Source organism: Geotrypetes seraphini, chromosome 3, assembly GCF_902459505.1.
Source record: "Geotrypetes seraphini chromosome 3, aGeoSer1.1, whole genome shotgun sequence".
Lineage (NCBI taxonomy): Eukaryota > Metazoa > Chordata > Amphibia > Gymnophiona > Dermophiidae > Geotrypetes > Geotrypetes seraphini.
The window spans coordinates 5,305,344-5,329,310 of NC_047086.1; the positions used below are offsets into that span (position 1 = coordinate 5,305,344).

At 45.2% G+C, this 23,967-nt stretch overlaps 1 protein-coding gene across 5 annotated transcripts in view; it reads left to right on the top strand.

Annotated features, from left to right (window-relative positions):
* The first annotated feature begins 623 nt into the window (after window positions 1-623).
* CDK19 (cyclin dependent kinase 19) overlaps window positions 624-23,967 on the top strand; it is a 276,135-nt gene continuing 252,791 nt past the window's right edge. For 2 of the 5 annotated variants that reach the window (XM_033936294.1, XM_033936295.1), the window contains exon 1: window positions 630-1,009. In XM_033936294.1, coding sequence (XP_033792185.1) covers window positions 882-1,009 — 128 coding nt within the window. In that variant the 5' untranslated portion in view covers window positions 630-881. Of the gene's footprint in view, window positions 1,010-23,967 lie in introns of all 5 variants that reach the window. The other 3 variants (XM_033936298.1, XM_033936299.1, XM_033936300.1) reach the window with 3 other exon arrangements.

A 23,967-nucleotide genomic window follows, 5' to 3' on the forward strand; every position in this document is an offset into this window, starting at 1 on the left:
AAAACTGTTCGACAACCTCCTAGCCATTCGAGCTGCAACACTCGACCCCCAACTCTACAACCAATTGACATCGACCACAGACTGCAAAACCTTCAAAAAGAAATAAAAACCCTTCTATTCAAAAAACACATAAAACCGAACTAACACAATCAGAACTGTCCCAAGCATCACCTGCAACTACTCCATATGTACTTCTCATGTCATGACAATTCAGACATAATTTATGTTATGTTATGTTTGGAATATAAGAAAATTTTCACTGCCTGTTTCTATTCTGACCATTTATTCCGTTTCATGGTTATTATAAAAAAAATATTTTTTTACATGGGGGGGGGGTGTCAAAAAATGATGGGCCTCGGGTGCCACATACCCTAGGTACGTGTGGAATAGGGAGCCAATGAGCTTTTATCAGAAGAGGTGTGACATGGTCAAAAAGCACGGGAAATGTTTTAGGCTGTTTTCCCTTTCCTTGCGCTCCATTTGTTTTGTAGATATACTTTTCAATATAAAAAAGAAAGAAAAAAAAAGCATTAAGCGGCAGTAAAGGCACCTCTTTTCCGTCGAGTAGGAAGCTGCTGCGGGATCAGTAATAAGCTTCCCGCCCTCCGCGCGCGCACACCGCGGCAATTTTCAAGCGCCTCTCTGGCTGCGCAGTGCGCAGGCGTGCTGGCCCCGAGGCCGCTCGGGAGCTGTAGTGAACGGACGGGGCCGGCAGCCCGGGACCGCGCCTGGCTCGGACTCGCTTTCCCGGCGTGCTGTGTGGCGCAGGCAGTGCTGCCTGAACGGGCGGGCGGCGGCCGCGGCTCCCGAGCCGACCGAAAACAAGGCAATGCCGGCGGAGCGGGACACCTAGCTCCGCTTCCATGGCTTAAGCGGGACACATGGATTACAGCTTTAAAACGAAGCTGGCGGCGGTGCGGGAGCGCGTGGAGGACCTCTTCGAGTACGAAGGCTGCAAAGTGGGCAGAGGAACCTACGGGCATGTTTACAAAGCCCAGCGCAAGGATGGGTGAGGAGAAGGGGCGGGGCGTGGGCGGAGGAGGCGGGACGCATGCGCAGAGGGCGAGGGGAGCTGGCAGGTTGATTTTGCAATCTCAATCATGATCAAATGTGCAATATGGGAGTTGAAAAAGTAACACCCCCAACATTAGATCTCGGCATCCAATCATTGCATGTTCCTTTTAACAATATTTTGCCACTTGTCAAATGAAAATTTCACAATTTATAAATGCGTAAAACTGTCACTTCTCTTATCTTTTGCAATCTCAATCATGAATCAAATGATCCCAGATTGAGAGGATGGGGAAGAACAGTAAGTCCTTGTATTGATACAGGTGAAGCGAAATAAGCCCTTTACGTAGAGCTAAAGGTGAGAAAATGGAAGACTATCCTGACCCAACCTCTGCTATAATAAACCACAAAACATTCTGGTCAGATGTTATCAGCATTTGGGAAATAACCTGCTGAGATAAGTGAAACTCATGATAAGCAAAACTTACCCCCTTTAAATGATAAACAAAGCACCACATCTGCTATGATATCATAAAAGGATTAAGACATATCCTGATCAGCATCCTGATCAAGAATAGAATATAAAAATACATTATTTGCAAGAATACCTTGTGACAAACATGCTTTACTGGCCAATGGCTTGAGATTGCTGACAGTGATGATTAAAACGGCATATGTGGGAAAAGATAGATTTTCTGGTAAACAGGACGCACGTATAACATGACACAAATATTATAAACCAATTAGTGAATTAACAAGTGTAATGATGTGAGAGAAATAACCAATAAAAACTAATCATGTGGTATGGCCACCTAGAAATGTATAAAAGACAGCCTTGGAGAAACCATATTTCGGATAGATTGGATCTCAGGCCTGTGATCATACACTCTGTTACTCCATATGCTGAAAGATTTATTCTTGTAAGCTGTTACTGATTTAATAAATATACTTATTTAAGAACAGTATATTGACTGTGAGGTCTCTCATTACGTGGCCCCTAACAGCAGGGCCACATCTAGATTAATGTGCAATATGGGAGTTGAAAAAGTAACAACCCCAACATATTAGATCTCGGCATCCAATCATTGCATGTTCCTTTTAACAATACTTTGCCACTTGTCAAATGAAAATTTCACAATTTATAAATGCGTAAAACTGTCACTTATCTTATCTTTTGCAATCTCAATCATAAATCAAATGATCCCAGATTAATGTGCAATATGGGAGTTGAAAAAGTAAAACCCCCAACATATTAGATCTCGGCATCCAATCATTGCATGTTCCTTTTAACGATACTTTGCCACTTGTCAAATGAAAATTTCACAATTTATAAATGCGTAAAACTGTCACTTATCTTTTGCAATCTCAATCATGACTCAAATGATCCCAGATTAATGTGCAATATGGGAGCTGAAAAAGTTACACTTCCAATATATTAGATCTCAGCATCCAATCATTGCATGTTCCTTTTAACGATACTTTGCCACTTGTCAAATGAAAATTTCACAATTTATAAATGCGTAAAACTGTCACTTATCTTTTGCAATCTCAATCATGACTCAAATGATCCCAGATTAATGTGCAATATGGGAGCTGAAAAAGTTACACTTCCAACATATTAGATCTCAGCATCCAATCATTGCATGTTCCTTTTAACGATACTTTGCCACTTGTCAAATGAAAATTTCACAATTTATAAATGCGTAAAACTGTCACTTATCTTATCTTTTGCAATCTCAATCATAAATCAAATGATCCCAGATTAATGTGCAATATGGGAGTTGAAAAAGTAACACCCCCAACATATTAGATCTCGGCATCCAATCATTGCATGTTCCTTTTAACGATACTTTGCCACTTGTCAAACGAAAATTTCACAATTTATAAATGCGTAAAACTGTCATTTATCTTTTGCAATCTCAATCATGAATCAAATGATCCCAGATATGGGCAGACTGGATGGATCGTTCAGGTCTTTATCTGCTGTCATTTACTATCTTACTATATACCAAATTTGCAGTCAGTTATTAATGTGCAATAAGTTAGTTGAAAAAGTTTCATTTTCCTTTTAACATCCTTTGTATATTGCACGTCTGCCACTTGTCAAGCAAAAATTTCACAATTTATAAATGCGTAAAACTGTCACTTATCTTATCTTTTGCAATCTCAATCATGAGTCAAATGATCCCAGATTAATGTGCAATATGGTAGTTGAAAAAGTAACACCCACAACATATTAGATCTCGGCATCCAATCATTGCATGTTCCTTTTAACGATACTTTGCCACTTGTCACTTATCTTTTGCATTCTCAATCATGAATCAAATGATCCCAGATATGGGCAGACTGGATGGATCGTTCAGGTCTTTATCTGCTGTCATTTACAGCTTCTGGTATATTGGAAATATCCTCTTCGGTAAATACAGACGCAAAAAATGTGTTGTTTGTCGGCAATGACTTTGTCCTCCTTTAACACTCCTTTTATTTCATGGTCATCTAATGGCCCTACCACTTCCTTCGCGGGTCGTTTCTCCTTAATATATCGAAAGAATGGCTTAAAGTTTTTGGCCTCCTTGGCTATTTTTTCTTTGTAGTCTCTTTTGGTCCCTCTTACCGCCTTATGGCACTTGCTTTGATGTTGTTTGTGCTTTTTCCAGTTTTCGTCCATTTTTGTTCTTTTCCATTCCTTTAACGATGTCTTCTTGTCTCTGATCGCTTCCTTCACCGCTACAGTGAGCCACGCCGGTTCCTTGTTCTTCTTCCTCTTGGAACCCTTGTTGATATGCGGTATGTATAAATTTTGCGCCTCGTGTCTGTGTCCTTAAAAAGGGACCATGCTTGCTCTAGCATATTTAGAGTGCTTATCCTCTTCCTAATCTTCTTCCTCACCATGACTCTCATCCCTTCATAGTGCCCTTTTCGGAAGTCTAGTATTGTGGCCATCGTTCTGGATCAATTTTTTGTGTCTGTGTCTAGGTTGAAGTGAATCATGTTGTGATCACTGTTTCCCAGCGTCCCTTCTACTTCTATACTTTGTGCCGGTCAGGTTTCAGGTTTATTAAAAAATGGCCACGAATTTGGTCTTGGAGGATGAAATGTACGGTGTCAGCATCTATGAGACAAACTTGGTTCTTTCTGTTACATAGAGCGTTATGGACCCCCGTTAGGTTACAAAAATTAGATAGTTCTTTGTCTAATAGATGTTGGCATTGTAATTTGGAAGCAGGAACTTTAGATCATTTATTGTTTCATTACCCATATATTATGAATTTTTGGAAATCAATTTGGGACCAAATTAATAATAATAATAATAATAATAACTTTATTTTTCTATACCGCCACAGTCAGACGACTTCTAGGCGGTTTACATAGTAAGAAGGCTGGACATTCAGCGAATATTAAAGGTTTTAAAACAATACAAAACAAAACAATAGATCCACATACAATACGATACTATACAATACCGTGAGTCTGAATAACAATACTATACATTAAGTCTAAATACAATACTATACATTAAGTCTAAATACAATATCGTACAAAGAGTCTAAATGCAATACAATAGTTTAGAGGCGAAAGTTACGTATTAATTGATTGGAGATCTAAGGGTAATGAGTGTCTGAGGGATTTAGAACAACCATGAGTTGGAGTTCTGGGTTCGAGGAGATCAAGGTATGAGGGGTTTGTAGAGAGAGAGAAAATGCGTTTAATGGGGAGAGGAGACCTGGTGGCGTTGGGGACCGTTTTAGTCAATGTATTTTGCGAATAGGGCAGTTTTGATTGTTTTGCGGAATGCATTATAAGTTACATTGGGTTCGATTATGTGGTTTTTCAGCCAGATTTGCTGTCTGTTCGCTTGGAACTTAAAGGTTCTATCCAGTAAGGCTTTGTATCTGCAGCCTGTAATCTTTGGGTATGCAAAGATGTTTTTGTTCCTGGTCGTTCTTGTGGGGTTGTGTAGGGTGAAGTGTGTTTGTAGATATGAAGGTGCTATTCCCCAGGCTTGTTTAAAACAGGTGCAAGCAAATTTGAATATAATTCGCGCTTCTATTGGAAGCCAATGCAGTTTTTTATAGTAGGGGCTGATGTGGTCGTTTTTTCTTAGTCCGAAAATTAGGCGGACGGCGGTGTTTTGTATGAGTCTTAGTTTTTTGATTGTTTTTTGTGGGATGCCCAGATATATGATGTTGCAATAATCAAGAAGGGATAGGGTCAGTGCTTGTACCAGCAACCTGAATGATGTAGGGTCAAAGTATTTTTTTATGGTTCTTAGTTTCCATAACGTGTAAAAGCATTTTTTGACTAGTGAGTTTGTGTGGTCAGTCATAGTTAGATGAGTGTCTAGCGTGATACCTAGTATTTTTATGTTTTTGGAAATTGGGTATTCGTGGTTGTTTATTTTTATCGATGTATTCGTAATTTTGTCATTAGGACTAGCCAGAAAGACTTTTGTTTTCTCTGCGTTTAGTTTTAGTTTGAAGTTGTTGGTCCATTTATTGATTTCGGTCATTGTGTATGAGAGGTTATCTACAATTTCTTTTGTGATGTCGTTTAAGGGTATAAGGATGGATATGTCGTCGGCGTAAATGTAGTGTATTAAATTTAATTTTTGTAGTAGGTGGCCTAAGGAGGCGATATAGATATTGAAAAGTGTGGGTGATAGGGGGGAACCTTGAGGCACGCCTGATGGGTTTTTCCATGGTTTGGAGTAGTTTCCATTGCCAATTACTCTGTAGGATCTGTTTGTTAGGAATTCTTGGAACCATTTCTTTGCCTTTCCTGATATTCCCATTGCTTCAAGGCACAGTAGCATGATTTCATGGTCTACCAAATCGAACGCACTGCTGAGATCTAATTGTAGGATCAGTGCACTTTTGCCTTTACTGAAGAGATCATAGAGGTGGTTCAGTAAGGAGGCTAGGACAGTTTCAGTGTTGTATCCTTTCCTGAATCCTGATTGGTGTTCGCTAAGGAGGTTAAATTTGTCCAGGTAGTTGACTAATTGAAGGTTGACCAGTCCTTCCTGTATCTTTGTGAAGAGGGGAATGCTTGCTATGGGTCTGAAATTGGTTGTCAAGGCTGAGGAGGCTTTCTGGTCTTTGGGGATTGGGGTGATTAGTATGTGACCCATTTTTTTGTTTAATGTTCCGCTTGTAAGGGTGGATGTTAGCCATGCAAAAAGTTCCTTTTTAAATTCTAGGGGGGCAACTGTCATGATTTTGGGGGGACATGCATCAAGTAGGCAGTTAGATTTGGTGTACTTGTTAAATAAATTCAGGAATTGCTGCCAGTTTGGGTATTCAAGGTGGTCCCATATCATGTCTACCTTGGTGTCTTGGTCGTGGGGTTCCAGGAATTGAGGAGCATTTGTTGTGGTCGTGGGTAGTGTTGCTCTTAGCTCTGTGATTTTATTTTGAAAGAAATTGGCTAGGGTTTGTGCCGATGGAGTGGGCTCAGTGTCCTTTTTCAGTATTTGTGTTGTGTCGGTTATGGTTTTTACTAGTTTGAATAATTCTTTGCTGTTTATTTTTGAAGTACCAATTTTTTTCGCATAATGCTTAGTGCGTTTTTCTTTGATCATATTTTTGTATATTTTCATTTTTTGTTTCCATTTTGTCTTGTCTGACTCATTGTTTGTTTTTTGCCAGATTCTTTCCAATTTTCTTAGTTCCTGTTTGGTGGTTAGTAGTTCCCCGTCATACCATTCATTTGGTGGTCTATTTTTCTTTTTGTAGGTTTTATATGGTGCAATTTTGTTTAAGAGTTCTTTGCTGTAAGTTTCCCATTTTGTGGGGAAGTCCTGAGTTTCATTGATTGGGGGTTGTAACTCATAGTGGGTCCAGAATTCGGTTGGGTTAATGATGCCACGGCTGGTTACTGTGTTCATATTGGCGTTTTTGTGTTTTTGTTGAGTGTTTTGTTTTAGCCAATGTAGATTGAACTTGCCAATGTAGTGGTCTGACCAAATACATTTTTCCCAGGGCCCTGAGTGATATTGTATTTTGGGGGCTATTTCTTTGTGGGAGAAGGTGATTAGGTCTAGTTTGTGTCCTTTTTCGTGGGTTATTTCTGCGTCAGGGTTTGGAAAGTCCAGTGACATTAGGAGGTTGGCGATTTCAGTTATTTCTGGTTTTGTCGTTTGTTCTAGGTGAGTGTTTATGTCTCCCAGAAGCAAATTGTATGAACCATTTAGGTTAGATAGGGTAAGGAATTCGGCGAATTCCTCTTTTGCGCTTGACCATTTTTTGGGTGGGATATAGAATAGGGTTGTGATTAGTGATTCTTCTAACTGCGCATTAGTGATTTTGCACGTTAGTATTTCAAGGTTATCAGAAGATTTGGAATCGGTTTTGATGTAATCGAAGTGGTCTTTTAGGATGATCGCTAGTCCTCCTCCTTTTTTCCAGTTTCTTGATAGAGGGATAATTTATTAGATAACCCAGTGGCATTATCCTATGATACTGTGATATTTGGTATGGAAATGAGAGCAAAAAGTCAAATTTCTGCAAATAATAATAAATTACTGCTAATAATGACTGGTGTTGCCATTCAGCAAATTACATACAATTGGAAGGATTGGAGGAGATTGAATTACACCTTTTGGTGGAATTCTTTATGTCACATCTATAAAATGGAAAGATTCATTGCATTGCAAAGAGGATATTTTAAGAAGTTTCAGGATGTGTGGAAACCATTGACAAGATATTGTACAGAGTAACTGGATACGTTTCCATTAAATATATCAGTTTAAAAGGGTAGGGTGGGGATTGTGGTATTGATGTGTATTTATATGATTATTAGTTATGTGGTAGGGAGGGATGGGAGGGGGTGGGGTAAGAAGTTATGTAATTAACCAAAGATAGAATGTAAGTGAAATTTGCATTGATTATCTGATTGAATATGTACTTACACTTTATGTAATTTTGAAAATGAATAAAAATTTGAAAAAAAAAAAAATTTGATATACCGCCTTATCAAAATTCAAAGCAGTTTTACATAATATGAGAACAAAGAATAAAAAGGACAAGTTAAAAACAAATTACAATTAATATTACAAACAATCAAAACGCACTGACAAACATTAACATACCGATACAAGATGGAAAAGGGCAGAAATATATTTTAAATAAAGACAAAGAGAGGGAGAAGGATCAAAACAAAAGGGAGGGGAATGAAAAAAATAAATAGGTACTTGTAAAATAGGTTAAAATGATTAAAAGATGGCAAGGAACAGGTTTCCATTAGGACTATTGTACTCCAAATCGTCTTTAAAAAGAAAGGCCTTCAAGTTACTTTTAAATTTATCAAGTGATGAAATTTCTCTTATATAATTTGGTGCTGAGTTCCAGGTGGTAGGGGCCGTAACAGAAAAGATATTAGTGCGCATAGTATTAATGTGTCTTAAAGAGGGGATGGATAGCAGGTTTTGATTAGCTGAAGGTAGTGTACGATGGGGCGTATGGGGGATTAATAACCTGTTGATGAAATCCGGTTGGCCGGAAGTTATGGTCTTATGTGTCAATCCTCATAATCCATTTAAAAATTAAGTCTAGAATCACATTTCCTCTCATTTTCCATGACATGTTGTTCCAGGAAGCAATCGCCTACAGCATCCAGGAACTTGGTCTCTCTACTGCAGCTGGAGTTACCTAGGTTCCAATCTATCCCCGCATAATTTAAGTTGCCCATGATAACTGCATTGCCTCCATTGCATTCGTGTTTAATCTCGTCCGTCATTTCTCCATCAGTCTCTTTGGACTGCCCAGGGGGGTCGGTAGTAGATGCCGATCTTCGTATCCGTTCCATTTGTTCCCGGTATTTTGGCCCACAGAGATTCTACCACAGGGGTGCCCAATACGTCGATCGCGATCGACCGGTAGCTCAGGAAGGCAACATGAGTCGATCGCGGAGCTCATCCCGGGCTCCATGATAGACTCGTGTTGCCGTCCTGATCTACCTGGCCGATCAGCCTTCCTCTGTGTTCTCCCTAGGGCCTTTTAGCTGGGCGGTCCGCCCAGCTGTCATCTGCTGCTGCCGCCGCTGCTGAACATTAAAAAAAACCCGACTTGGAGATTTCAGCCCGTAGCGAACTTATGCTCCAGGCTCTAACATGTGCGTGCCGGCTTCTCTTCTCTTCCCTCCGAAACCGGAAGTTATGTCGGGGGGGGGGAGAGAAGGGAAGCCGGCACGCACATGTTGAAAATCCTGAAGCAAGCCTTCACTATGGGCTAAGGCGGGAGAGAGGTTAGTGAAGCATTTCCTCTTCTTGCTGCCGGGTCCTGCCTACTTTCTGTTTCCGCGAAGGCAGGACCCGGCAGCATTTCCCCCAATAGGTCGATCGCGATGCTTGTCGGCTGAAGCAGGGAGAGCTTGGGGCGGCGTCTGCTTTCGGGCCTGTTATTGGTGGCGGTTTGGGTCCTGGTCCCCGATGGCAGTTTGGGTCCTGGTCCCCGATGGCAGTGGCAGTGGCTTGGGGGAGGGCAGGGAGAAAGAAAGAAAAAGGGCAGGCAGGGAGACAGAAGGAAAGAAGAGAAACAGAAAAAAAAAGAAAGGGAGGCAGAGAGAAAGAAAGGGCAGGGAGAGAGGAAGGAAAAGTTGGGGGAGGGAATGAGGTCTGGAGGAGAGGAAGCATACAGGCTAAAAGAAGGGAAGAAAGATTGGATGCACAGTCAGAAGAAGAAAGTGCAACCAGAGACTCATGAAATCACCAGACAACGTAGGAAAAATGATTTTATTTTAAATTTAGTGATCAAAATGTGTCTGAATTTATATCTGTCTATATTTTACACTAAGGTCCTCTTTTACTAAACTGCAATAGAGGTTTTTAGCGCAGGGAGCTTATGAGCGTCAAGAGCAGCGCTGGGCATTCAGCGCAGCTCCCTGCGTTAAAAACTGCTATCGTGGTTTAGTAAAAAGGGAGGGGGTATTTGCCTATTTTTGTATGGTTGTTACTGAGATGATAGTGCATAGTCATCTGCTTTGACCTCTTTGAAAAACCTGGAATAGGAATGATAATTAACATTTTCTATGCATACAGTGTGCTTTGTGTTTTTTTTTTAATTTTATTGTTAGTAGATCATTTTGACTTGGTCATTTTAAAAGTAGCTCGCAAGCCCAAAAAGTGTGGGCACCCCTGCTCTACCATATTGTTCGTTTCCTGTGTGTTCTTTCTGGTAGACTCAATTCCCTCTTTTAGAGCAAGCCCCCACCTTTTTGTCCTATTCTGTCTCTGCGGTATAGCTTGTATCTCGGTTGTACAGTGTCCTAGACGTTGTCCTCGTTCCACCATGTTTCCGTGATGCCGATGATGTCTAATCTAATCTAATCTAAACCTTAAGTTTATATACCGCATCATCTCCATGAGAATGGAGCTCGACACGGTTTACACGGTCTAGGTTATCTTTATCCCAGGACAAGCAGGCATGATATTCTCACATGTGGGTGACGTCATCTACGGAGCCCCGATGTGGACAGCATTTCAAGCAAACTTGATTGAAGATTCAAGCTTGCTGACTGCACCACGCATGTGTGCCTCCTGCTCCACTAGAGGGCGCATCCCCTCCTCGTGGTCTCCAGTTCGATTTTTTCTGCTGTGCTAAGAAGACACGTTTTTTCTTAGCGCTGCCCCAGTGCCTTCTTTGCACCGCGATTTTTTATATTTTTTCTTTTTTCGTTGCTAAAAGTCACTGTGCGTAAAAAATTTTTTCTTTCTTCCTGCTTATCGCGCTTTTCGCGCCCTTTTTCTCGCGATCCGGGGGCTCCCGGATTGCCGCGACCGCAAGGCCTGATTGGCCGCGGCCGCCTGGATGTCCCGGCCCATTACGGGCTTTAAAAAGTGCACTGGGTGCGAGCGTCTTCTATCTCTCACAGACCCGCATCGCTGGTGCATCCTTTGCTTGGGGGCCGATCATCCAACAGAAACTTTCCCCCGGTGTGCTACCTTCCAACAGCGGGCGCTCCGACGACGACGGGCCTGCATGGCAGAACTATTTGCTACCGACCAACCCTCGACCTCGGCCTCGAGATCAGCCCCGGCCTCGATCTCGGCCTCGAGTACATCGGCCCCGCCTCGGGACTCAACTTCGAAGGCCTCGAGCTCTCAGAAGTCCTCTGCCCCGGGTAAGTCCCCTCTTCCTTCCTCAGGTTCCACATCGTCGAAGGAGCCAACCTCGGGGACAATGGCCGGACAGAGTGGGAATTCCTTACCCACGGCCCCGGTGAAAACCCCGAAGACCTCGGGACGTGCCTCCACCACTCGGGAATGCTCCAAAGCGAGATCGCCCCCGGTGGAGAGCACAGCGGCCTTGGACATGCCATCAATGCTGTCCGTGCCAGTATTCCAGGAACTGCTCCGGGCAATGATCACAACGGAGCTATCCGCTGCCATGGCTCACCTTCAACCGGCCTCGGCCTCGACCTCGCGCGCGCCGGACCAGCCTGAGCAACGCGCCGAGACCCCTCGAGGTAAAGCGCGCCGTTCTCGTCGCCTCTCCTCTTCATCGGATTCCTCTCCGAGGCATTCGAGGCGCACGTCCCCGGCGGAGCGCCGTGGGGCGAAACGAAAACCGAGACACCTCTCTAAGAAAGCCCGGAGTTCCCCTCTGGCTCGAGGGCGCACCCCCTCGACTCGATCGGGGGGGCCGCTAAGGGTTACCGAGCTATCTCTCACCAACCCACAGCTCCTATTGACTCCCCCTTGGTCCGGGGCTCCGGTCCGAGGCCCAAGGCTTTCGCCGAGGGAGTCCGGGGAGGGATCCCCGACCAGACATCGGTCGGTACCCAGAACCCCGGCGTCGTCCCCGAGGGGCTCCCCGAGACGACGCAGGTCCTCAACCCCGGAGCGCTTCCACAGCGCGTCTCCGGTATCGGACTGAGGGTCTGAGCGAGAACTCCGCTATTCGAGGGAGGCTTCTCCTTCCTTCTCGGCCAAACGGAGGTCTTGGTCACCGTCCCCGCAAGGGGCCACGGGACCCCACCGACCATCCTTCACGAGGTTCGTCCAGGACATGGGACGTGCCCTTGACTTGGACTTACAATCTGACTCAAGGTACTCCAAGGAATACCTGGCGGAGCTGGATATGCCTTCCCCGCCCCGAGAGTCCCTCCGGCTACCACTGAACCCAGTACTCGGGCAGACCCTTATCAGAAACCTCGAAATTCCTTACATGGTGACGGCGGTCCCATCTAAAATGGAGTCTAAGTACCGGACGGTACCTTACCCGGGGTTTGAGCAACCACAGCTGTCCCACCAATCCTTACTGGTGGAGTCTTCCCTAAAAAAAGCTCACCCCTCTAGGGTGTCCGCGGCGGTCCCTCCTGGACGCGAAGGCCGGACACTGGACAAATTCGGACGCCGGTTGTATCAGAACCCTATGATGACCGCTAGAGTCCTGAACTACACCTTTACTTTTTCCTCCTACCTCAAGCACCTCATTGGGCGGCTTGCCTCCTTCTCGGAGAGCTTACCCACCCCTCGCCAGACAGAGTTCGGCCTCCTCCTCGAGGATTTTTCCATCCTCAGACTGTACTTGTTCCATGCCGCTTATGACGGCTTTGAACTGTCTTCCAGGGTCGCAGCCTTTGTGGTGGCCATGCGCCGGCTGGCATGGCTACGACTCGTCGATATGGACCCTAACCTGCAAGATCGGTTAGCCAACCTCCCTTGCGTCGGGAAGGAGCTCTTCGACGACACCATCGAGGCTGCTACGAAACGGTTGTCGGAACACGAACGTTCCTTCGCGTCTCTTGTCCGGCAGAAGCCTAAACCACAGGCCTCTTGCCCTTTCCGGGGATTACCTCGCCGCTACCCCCAGAAGTCCACACCGGCCTTTTCCAGACCATCGCCGCGACGCCCCCAGGCTCACTCTAGGGCTCCACCAAAGTCACAGCACACGGCGCAGGCGAAGCCATCTCCGTCCTTTTGACGGAATGAGCGGACAGGGGCGGGCCCCCTCCGCACCTCCACCGGGCCTCCTCCCCATCGGGGGCCGCCTACGAGCCTACTACCCTCGCTGGAAAGCCATCACGTCGGACTCATGGGTCCTTGGCGTGATCTCATCAGGGTACTCGTTCAACTTTCGGGAGGTACCCCCCGACAGCCCACCGAGTGCGTGTCCTCCAAATCGAGCGCAGTTGCTCCTCCTCCTCTCCGAGGCACAGGACCTCCTCCGCCTGCGGGCGGTGGAGCCGGTCCCCCAAAATCAAAGGGGCCAAGGGTTTTACTCCCGCTACTTCCTGGTACCGAAGAAGACGGGAGACCTGCGCCCGATCCTAGACTTAAGGCGCCTGAACAAGTTTCTGGTACGGGAAAAGTTTCGGATGCTTTCCCTTCCGATCCTTTACCCCTTGATCAGCGAAGGCGATTGGCTCTGCTCCCTCGATCTGAAGGAGGCCTACACCCATGTTCCGGTGCACCCTGCTTGCCGCAGGTTCCTGCGCTTTCAGGTGGGGGACCTCCACCTGCAATATCGGGTCCTCCCCTTCGGCCTGTCCTCGTCCCCCTGAGTCTTCACGAAGTGCCTTGTAGTAGTCACGGCTACCTTGCGCTCCCAGGGTCTGCAGGTATTCCCCTACCTGGACAATTGGTTGATCAAAGCCTCGACCAGGGAGGGGGTTATCTCAGCGACCCAACAGACTATTACTGCGCTTCAGTGTCTGGGGTTCGAGATAAACTTCCCAAAATCCCAGCTATGCTCCTCTCAGTCCTTACAATTCATCGGGGCCGTGCTGGACACGGTCCGTCTGCATTCCTTCCTCCCTCCTCAGCGTCGGGAGGCGTTGGTAAATCTGAGCCTACAAGTCTTGAGATCGACCACCGTCTCGGCACGACAGATGATGATGCTCCTCGGCCATATGGCCTCCACCGTCCACGTTACCCCGCTTGCCCGCCTCCATCTGCGGTTACCACAGTGGACCTTGGCATCACAATGGCGACAGGATCGGGACCCAATCTACCGCCATGTGACAGTGACTCCTTCTTTGCAAAGATCGCTCCGTTGGTGGGCCGACTCTTCGAATCTTTCCAAGGGTTTGCTCTTTCTCCCCCCACCACACCACAAGGTCCTAACCACGGACTCGTCGGAGTACGCTTGGGGGACTCATGTAGACGGTCTACACATGCAAGGCTTGTGGACCACAGAGGACCGTCACTGCCACATCAACGTGCTGGAACTTCGGGCCATTTACCTCGCCGCAGTGGCCTTTCAGCATCTGCTTCACGACTGGGTGGTTCTCGTCCACATGGACAACCAGGTGGCGATGTACTATGTAAACAAGCAAGGAGGGACGGGGTCTTGGCCCCTCTGCCAGGAGGCCTTACGGCTCTGGGAGTGGACGGTCTCCCAAAACATCTCCCTTCGAGCGGTTTACATCCAAGGGGAACAAAACTGCCTGGCGGACAGGCTCAGCCACCTCCTCCAGCCACACAAGTGGTCCCTGCACTCTCAGGTGCTGCGACAGGTGTTCGACAAGTGGAGGACTCCCCAGATAGATCTGTTCGCCTCCCCCGACAATCAAAAACTGCCTCTCTTCTGTTCAAGGATATACTCCCCGGACCGTCTCGAGGCCGATGCATTCCTCCTAGATTGGGAGGGAAAGTTCCTCTATGCGTTCCCGCCATTTCCTCTGATTCTGAGGACGCTGGTCCATCTAAAATCTCTGAGGGCCACTCTGATCTTGATCGCTCCTCGATGGCCCCGCCAGCCTTGGTTCTCCCTACTACTTCAACTCAGTGTCAGAGAACCTCTGCTTCTGCCTGTCTTTCCCTCTCTGCTATCTCAGAGTCGGGGTTCACTGTTACATCCCAATCTTCAGTCTCTTCATCTGACTGCTTGGTTTCTTTCCCCTTGACTTCCTTTCCTGTATCTCAGTCGGTCAGGGAAGTGTTGGAGGCTTCTCGGAAGGTCTCGACTATACTCTGCTATTCTCAGAAGTGGACTAGATTCTCGTCCTGGTGCTCCTCTCACCGCCAGGACCCAGTGTCGGTCCCTGTGTCCTTGGTTCTGGAGTATTTACTCCATTTATCTCACTCTGGCCTGAAGACCAATTCCATTCGAGTCCATCTCAGCGCCATTGCTGCCTTTCATCAGCCCCTGGAAGGGAAGGCTCTTTCACTCCATCCCTTAGTTTCCCGTTTCATGAAGGGGCTCCTGAATGTTCATCTTCCCCTCAAACCGCCTCCAGTGGTTTGGGATCTCAATGTGGTTCTAGCTCAACTGATGAAACCTCCATTTGAGCCTATGGATAAGTGTCACCTTAAGTTCCTCACTTGGAAAGTGATCTTCCTACTCGCTCTCACTTCTGCTCGGAGGGTTAGCGAGCTGCAGGCCTTGGTGGCGGACCCACCTTTCACGGTATTCCACCATGACAAGGTGGTCCTCCGCACTCACCCTAAGTTTTTGCCTAAGGTGGTGTCTGATTTTCATCTCAACCAGTCCATTGTTCTACCTGTGTTCTTCCCCAAGCCCCCCTCTCACCCCGGAGAGGTGGCGCTTCACACTCTCGACTGCAAGCGGGCGTTGGCCTTCTACCTCCAACGCACCCAGTCTCATCGGACGGCCCCCCAGTTGTTTTTGTCCTTCGACCCTAACAGGTTGGGGCGCCCAGTTTCCAAGCGCACCCTGTCCAACTGGTTAGCTGCTTGTATTTCTTTCTGCTACGCTCAGGCTGGTCTCGCGCTGTACGGTCGAGTTACGGGACATAAGGTCCAAGCGATGGCAGCTTCGATAGCTTTCCTCAGGTCCATGCCTATCGAGGATATCTGCAAGGCTGCCACGTGGTCTTCGGTTCATACTTTCACCTCACACTACTGCCTGGATACACTGTCCAGGAGCGATGGCCGGTTTGGCCAATCGGTCTTACGTAACCTATTTTCTTGAATTGCCAACCTCCCTCCATCCCTTATCAGTTAGCTTGGAGGTCACCCACATGTGAGAATATCATGCCTGCTTGTCCTGGGATAAAGCACAGTTACTTACCGTAACAGGTGTTATCCAGGGACAGCAGGCATATATTCTCACAACCTGCCCACCTCCCCGGGGTTGGCTTCTTTGCTGGATATGTGAACTGGAGACCACGAGGAGGGGATGCGCCCTCTAGTGGAGCAGGAGGCACACATGCGTGGTGCAGCCAGCAAGCTTGAATCTTCAATCAAGTTTGCTTGAAATGCTGTCCGCATCGGGGCTCCGTAGATGACGTCACCCACATGTGAGAATATATGCCTGCTGTCCCTGGATAACACCTGTTACGGTAAGTAACTGTGCTTTTTGTGCCATAGCTTCCAATTCCCCCATTCTCCTTGCATTTGTGTACATACACTTAAGTTTGCGGCCTGTTACTTTCTTGCACTTTCTTCCTCCTTCTGTCTACCTCGCTTCTGTCCCTTTTGATCTGTTGGGATTTCTATCTTGCCTATGATCCGGTGAGTCTTCCCTGCAACCATCGACTCTTGGTCGACTGTCGGCTTTCCCCTTCTTCTTAGTTTAAAAACCTCTCAATTTCTCGCTTGATGTTACTTGCAAGTAGCCTCGTTCTGTCTCCGCTGAGATGGAGTCCATCCTTCCTGTATAGCTTGCTCTTCCCCCAGAATGCCATCCAGTTGCACACGAAGTGGAATCCTTCATCCCTGCACCATCATCTCAACCACGTATTGAGACTTTGGAGCTCTGCCTGCCTCTTGGGTCCGGTAGGTGGAACAGGGAGCATCTCTGAAAATTCTACCCTTGAAGATCTGAATTTCAGCTTTCTGCCTAAGATTCTTGCCACTCCTGTCTAAGCTCCATTGGCTCCCAATAATCCCCAGGATCCACTTCAAATGTGCATGCCTAGCTTTCAAGATCCTACATGGCATCCTTCCTTCCGTTATTCCTCTTTCCTGGAACTCCGCAACTCCTACCTCCTCCAGATCCTCCCAAACTCTTAAACTATCTTTCCCTTCTACAAAAGGTATTTCGCATGCAGGCAAACTAGGGTCATCCCTCCCCTTTAGAATCACTGAGCTCTGGAATAACCTTACCTCCCCGCTCTGAACCTCAAGCTCCCTCCAACTCTTCCGTAAACACCTAAAAAACCTGGCTATTCTCAAAACTGTAACACTTCCCCCTCTTTGGCCTCTCCCACCCATCCCCACCCTCTTACACCTAATCCTTAAACCCTTCATTGGAGTTCCTTTCTCATCCTAATTCCTGTAAACTACGCCGAGCTCTGCGTCTGTGGAGATGGTGCGGTATATAAACCTAAGGTTTAGTTTAGATTCTGAACCTGCCTTCTACATTTCTTATGCCATTGTTACCCATATTTACCAAAACATCTGGTTTTTACCTAGCACTGTCTAAAATCCTATCTAGGTGATGTGTGCGGTCTGCCATCTTCAAATGTGATATATATCATTCAATCCAAAAAGTGTGAAAAAGGATCCTATAATGAAGAGAAAAGCCAGATACTAAAGACAAGAGTCAACCTACACAGACATCACATTAAACACCACCATGCCAACCAGGATTACATTACATTAGTGACTTCTATTCCGCCTATACCTTGCAGTTCAAGGTGGATTACAAAAGAGCTAACTGGAAATTTCCAGTGAAGTTACAGTATTTTTTTTTTGTTATAAAAGAGGTGAGAAAGCTAGATAAATTCCGGAAGAACTTGCAATTGGATTATAAGACGACTGTACATTTCTAGGTAATAACTTGAAATTGGATAGTAAGATGACTGTACTTTCTAGGTAATATAACAAATAGGTTACAGTTAGGTTACAAATAAGATTACATTACAGTTCAAGGATTCTTGGTTGGTGTTTTGAGGAGGGAGAGATTGCCTAATTGGAGGCTTTGGGAGGGGAATTTAGCTGGGAGGAGGGGGAAGGGGGGGATTAAGATGTCATTTCTATGGGAAAGCACTTTTCAAAACTAGAGCACTGCATCAATGACTTTATAGTGAGAATACTAAAAGGAAATGATAAGACAATCCAGGAATGCAAGATCTTTGAAGTGAAAATGATTAAATATTTTGCCATCCTCCAGACAGGATTAAAAATATCTGGGTTTCGTATCACGTTATAAACCATAAAATTATACTGCTTTGTAACACGTTATAAACCATAAAATTATACTGCTTTGTCATTCTTTGATCACCTATCCATCTCTTCATGTTTCTGTCCTCCATCTGCTGCACCACTGTAAAAAGGTGCAACAGCCAGAAAGCTTTTATTTGTCTAGAAACCTGGGTCTGTTTCCTCACAGAAACAATTGCTTAGTTTTCATAGCCATAAATCACTTCCACAATTATTCTCCTTATGGGCTTGGCTTTCCCTGTTTAAGTAGAGACCAGTTAACCCTGGAGGTTCTTGCACATGTCCAAAATCTTTCCAAGGCTCCCTCAGCCTAAAGCTAGGGAAGGGGAAGTTTCTCTCTACCTGGGACTCCTTCCTTCCTCAGAGATTTTTCTCTCTCTTGGGGATCTCTTGAATGATTCTCCTCTGTGGCAGATAAACACCTCCCTGCTGAGTCCTGCCTCCACGCACAGGACCAAAAAGGCAACTCCAAAGTTTCAATGCGAGGTTGAGATGATGGTACAGGGTTGAAGGATTTAGATTTGTTAGGAACTGGGATACCTTCTGGGAAAGGGGGAACCAATTCCAAAAGGATTCAGCTAAGGGAGGGCTTGCCTCGCCAATTTGTTTCACTTCTTTGAAGGTGTGAATAAACATGTGGATAAAGGCGAGCTGGTTGATGTAGTGTATCTAGATTTCCACAAGGCTTTTGACAAAGTTCCTCACGAGAGGCTCCTGAGAAAATTAAAGAGTCATGGAATAGGAGGCAATGTTCAGTTGTGGATTAATAACTGATTATCGGACAGAAAACAAAGGGTAGGGTTGAATGGCCATTTTTCCCAATGGAGGAGGGTAAATAGTGATGTGTCACAGGAATTTGTACTGGGACCAGTGCTATTTAACTTATTAATGATCTAGAAATTGGAGCTACGAGTGAGGTGAGTAAATTTGCAGATGACACTAAACTGTTCAAAGTTGTTTAAACGCATTCAGACTGTGAAAAACTGCAGGAAGACCGTAGGAAATTGGAGGACTGGGTGTCCAAATGGCAGATGAAATTTAATGTGGAGAAATGCAAAGTGATGCACATTAGGAAGAATAATCCAAATCATAGTTATCGGATGCTAGGGACCACATTGGGGGGTCAGCGCTCAAGAAAAGAATCTGGGTATCATCGTAGATAATACGCTGAAGCCTTTCGCCCAATGTGTGGCGGAGACCAAGAAGGCAAATAGGATGCTAGGAATTATTATAAAAGGGATGGTTAACAAGACTAAGAATGTTGTAATGCCTCTGTATCGCTCAATGGTGCGTCCTCACCTTGAGTATGTAGTATGAAATGATTTTATAATTTTGCTTGGAGTTAAAATATGTTACATGATATAGTTAATGTTGCTGAAGTTATGAATTTTGAATTTGAATTATTTCTTGACCCAATAGATTATTTATTCTGAGGGACTTAAAGTAAAATGATATAGTTTTACAATTCTGCTTGGAGTTAAGGTATATTAATTTGATGGATTTAAAAGTGAATTTCTGATGTGGCCTCTGAGCCAGCAGAGCCATCTGTTCAGAAAGGCGTTAAATGCCCCATTCAATAGAGCACAAAAAGAAAGGACTGAGCCATCACCTTCAGAAAGTGTTAAGTACAAACAGAAACAGAAACAGAATATGACGGCAGAAAAGGGCCTACGGCCCAACAAGTCTGCCCACTCAAATAACCCTCCCCTCTAAGTTCCTCTTTGAAGTGAGCCCACGTGTTGATCATGGCCAGGGTGGATACCAGAGCTAAACAGAACCCTACTACCCCATAATAGAAGGTGTATCAGTGGAACAGGATGTAGATCAATAGAAGCCCTTCACACCCAATTCATCTCTGGATTAGAAGCTCTTCACACCATTTTAAGCCACTCAAAGAAGATTCAATCAGATGAATAGAGAAAAAGACTGAACTGCTATGCATCATGGGTCCATAAGAACATAAGCAGTGCCTCTGCTGGGTCAGACCAGAGGTCCATCATGTCCAGCAGTCCGCTCACGTGGCGGCCCATCAGGTCCAAGACCTGTATTGTAATCCTCTATCTATACCCTTCTATCCCCTTTTCCTTCAGGAAATTATCTAATCCCTTCTTGAACCCCAATACCGTACTCTGTCCTATCACACCCTCCTGAAGTGCATTCCAGGTGTCCACCACCCTTTGGGTGAAGAAGAACTTCCTAGCATTGGTTCTGAATCCGTCCCTTCTTAATTTTTCTGAATAGATTCTATTTTTAGAACAGGTCTTAGCCCTATAAATATGGTAAAATCCTTTCTCAGACGGGAAGATGCTCTCTCTCCCTCAGGATCAAGTTACAACTCTTCTTCTCCCTGGATCACCATGCTGCTTCACTAGGCCATGTGGCCTCTTCTCCATTTTAAAGGCTGCTCACATTGTGAGTAACTTTTTGAATCCAGCTAAATTGACCCTTCTGCTTTAGCAACATTTGTCTTGTATAATCCTATTATCTTTGCTTAAAAAGGTCCTATCTGTAACTGCTTCTACCAGTTTGATTGTAATACTTTTAAATAAATTTTCAGTTTGCTTATCAATGTTCTGAGTCTTAGTTCTTGATATTTAATTAGCCAAGTTTTAATTAAGTGAGCTAACTTTCCCCAAATTAATAGTTCTTTATAATATATATTTCTCTAAGCCAGAGAAGGATGTATATTATTGGTGGAGTTCCATCCATTTAATAATAATAATAATTTTGTAACAAGTATTGCATTCAGTTCTGGTCTCCTTATCTCAAAAAAGATATAGTGGCACTAGAAAAAGTTCAAAGAGTGACCATGATGATAAAGGGGATGGAACTCCTCTCGTAAGGCTATTTTTATGTTCTTATGTTCTTACCTGGTTACGTTGGCTCGTCACTGAGCTGTAAAGCCCAGTGCAGTCTGGGACATGTCCGCTCAGCCTTGGGCTAGCAGCCCCTGCTGTATGGAGGTGGAATGGTAGTGGAAGATAACCCCTTACTCTTCCACAGCAGATAAAGACTATATGGCCTTCCCACTACCGCCGGTCCGTGGACCGATGCCGGTCTGCAGAAAATTCCTGTCTGTCCGCGCAGGGCTGGCAAGATCGGATTGGGGCCATCGACAGCGTCTGGCTGCAACGGGGATGAGCGGCATCAGCGGCCCCCCCCCCCCCGCAACACAATTCAAGATCAGCAACAGGCCTCCCCCCTTCTGCGACGGCACTCAAGTTCGGCAACGGGCCTCCTTCTCCCCCCAGCATTAACAGTACTTCAGATCGGCAAAGCGGTGCTCAGTCCAAAGCTTCCTTCTGACTCAGCTTCCTGTTTCCACCCAAGCAATTCGAGTCAGAGGGAAGCTTTGGACTGAGCACTGCGTTGCTGATCTGAAGTGCTGTTAATGCCGGGGGGAGAAGGAGGCCCGTTGCCGATATTGAGTGTCATCGTGGGGGGGGGGGGGGCGTTGCCGATCTTGTTGCCAAAATCGGAAAGAAAGGTGAGAGGAAGGGAGAGAGTTGGGCCTGTGGTGGATGGAAAGATTGCGAGAAGGGGGCAAATGATGGAAGTAGGGGGAAAGAGAGAGAAGGGGCAGATGATGGAAGTGGGGATAAGGGGCAGATGATGGAAATGGGGGGAAAGAGAGAAGGGGCAGATGATGGAAGTGGGAAGAAGGGGGAGAAAGAAGAGCACAGATGATGGAAGTGGGGGAAAAAGACAAAAGGGGCAGATGATGGAAGTGGGGAGAAGGGGAGAGAGAAGAGGGCAGATGATGGAAGTGGGGAGAAGGGAGAGCAAATGCTGAATGGAAGTGGAGAAAGAGAACACATACTGGATGGAAGGAAGGATAAAGAAAAAGGACATATGCTGAATGGGGAAAGAAGATATAGAGTTAGTGAGATAGAGGGGTGAATAAAAGGGGTGGCATGCTGTGGGTAGACAAAGTGAAAAAGAGGGAAACTGAGGACTGCATAGTAAGAAATAATTTAATTTTGACGGAGGCAGAAAATAAAGAAGGAAGATCAGAGAAGGAAAGGGAAGAGAGAGAGATACCAGAGAACGGGGAAGGAGACAGAGATATAAGATCTGAGTGGAGGAAATGAGAAGACAGAGATGCTAAAAACCACAGGGGGAGGGAAAGAGAAATGAAAGGAGAAAGATGCCAGACCATGGGGGAACAGAGGGAAGATGATGGCTGCCAGACCAAAGGGGGGGGGGATCTAGAGGAGAGATGGCAGGGGGAGACAGACAGTTTCTAGAAAGGGCAGACAGAGGATGGAATGGGCAGATGCTGGATTGAAGAGACAGGGCAGACGCTGGAAGGAAAAGAGTGAAAAGAAGATAAAAGCAGAAACCAGAGACAACAAAAGGTAGAAAAAAAATCATTTTATTTCTATTTTGTCATTAGAATATATCAGATTTGAAATATACATCCTGCTAGAGACATAACTGGGGACTGCAAAGCCCAGGCAGTGATTCTTTAGCTTCCAGCTGGCTTAGGGCTCTCTCTGACCAGGGGGCACTCCCCTAACACTATTCCTGTCATGTGTGACTGCAGTATTCTGTTAGCATGATATTTCTGTGTAGCATTCTGTGTAGCTTGTTCAGTTTTCTTGATAGTAGAGGGGATATATGTGGAGGTGAGACGGGTTTTGTTGGTTCTTGCTCTGTACATTTGTATTTATAAAATGACAATTGTACAGAATATTGCTTCTTTTTATACTTTAATAAAATACGTTCAATATAAAATCATAACTGAGGCTTGTGCGGATGGGATCAGATGGTTTGCGGGTACCGAGCTCGCGGAGACGGGGCGGAAATGTGTTTTTTTTATTTCAGTCTTAGTAGTTTGCCGGTCCACAAAATAATTCTTTTATTTCTGCCAGTCCATGGGTGTAAAAAGGTTGAAAAACACTGGACTATCCAGTCTGCCCATTCATGGCATCTGCTTTCCCTTTCATTCCCTTCACGATCTTAAGCACTTGTCCCAAACTTTCCTAAATTCAGATAGTTTTTTGTTTTCACCACCTCCACCAGGAAGCTGCTGCACACATTCACCATCCTTTCCACGGAAATATGTTTCATCAGATTACTCCCGAGTCTGTTCCCTTGTCATCATTTGCACATTTCTGATTGGAGGAAAACTAATCAAAAAAGTTAGTCCAATAAAAATGGTATTATCTTTCTTTACTTTTTTTGGATTTGTTTTATTTCTATTTATTACCTTCAAATGGGTCAGAAATCCAGATTTAGGTCACTGACCGAGAATATTTCTCATACACTTCTAACAAAGATGCATTGTTTTGTTTGTACATTTGGAAGTGTGGGCCGCCTCCTGCAACTTTCTGGATATTCCCAAGAACCTACTGCTTGTTTTTGGCTTTATTTATCTTCCTAGTTTCTTGTTCCTCTAGAACAGTGGTCTCAAACTCAAACCCTTTGCAGGGCCACATTTTGGATTTGTAGGTATTTGGAGAGCCGCAGAAAAAAATAGTTAATGTCTTAGTAAAGAAATGACAATTTCGCATGAGGTAAAACTCTATCTGTTAAAGAAAAGATTTATAAACTATAAAGAGTTTTATCTCATGCAAAATTGTCATTTCTTTACTAAGACATTAACTATTTTTTCTGCGGCCCTCCAAGTACCCTATTTTTTCTGCAGCCCTCACAGTTAAAGTTTTACATCTTTCCTTTCTCAGAACTGAAACATTTCAATCACTATATTGAAAATAAAATAATTTTACCTTCCCTTCCTATCTCTCTCTCTTTCCCTCCCTATTTCCATGGTCTGACATCTCTCTCTTTCCCTCCAAGTGTAACATTTCTCTTTCCCTTCCTCCTTTCTGCCCCCTGCAGTTCATCTTCCTTCCCTTCCTCCTTTCTGGCCCCCTCCCAGT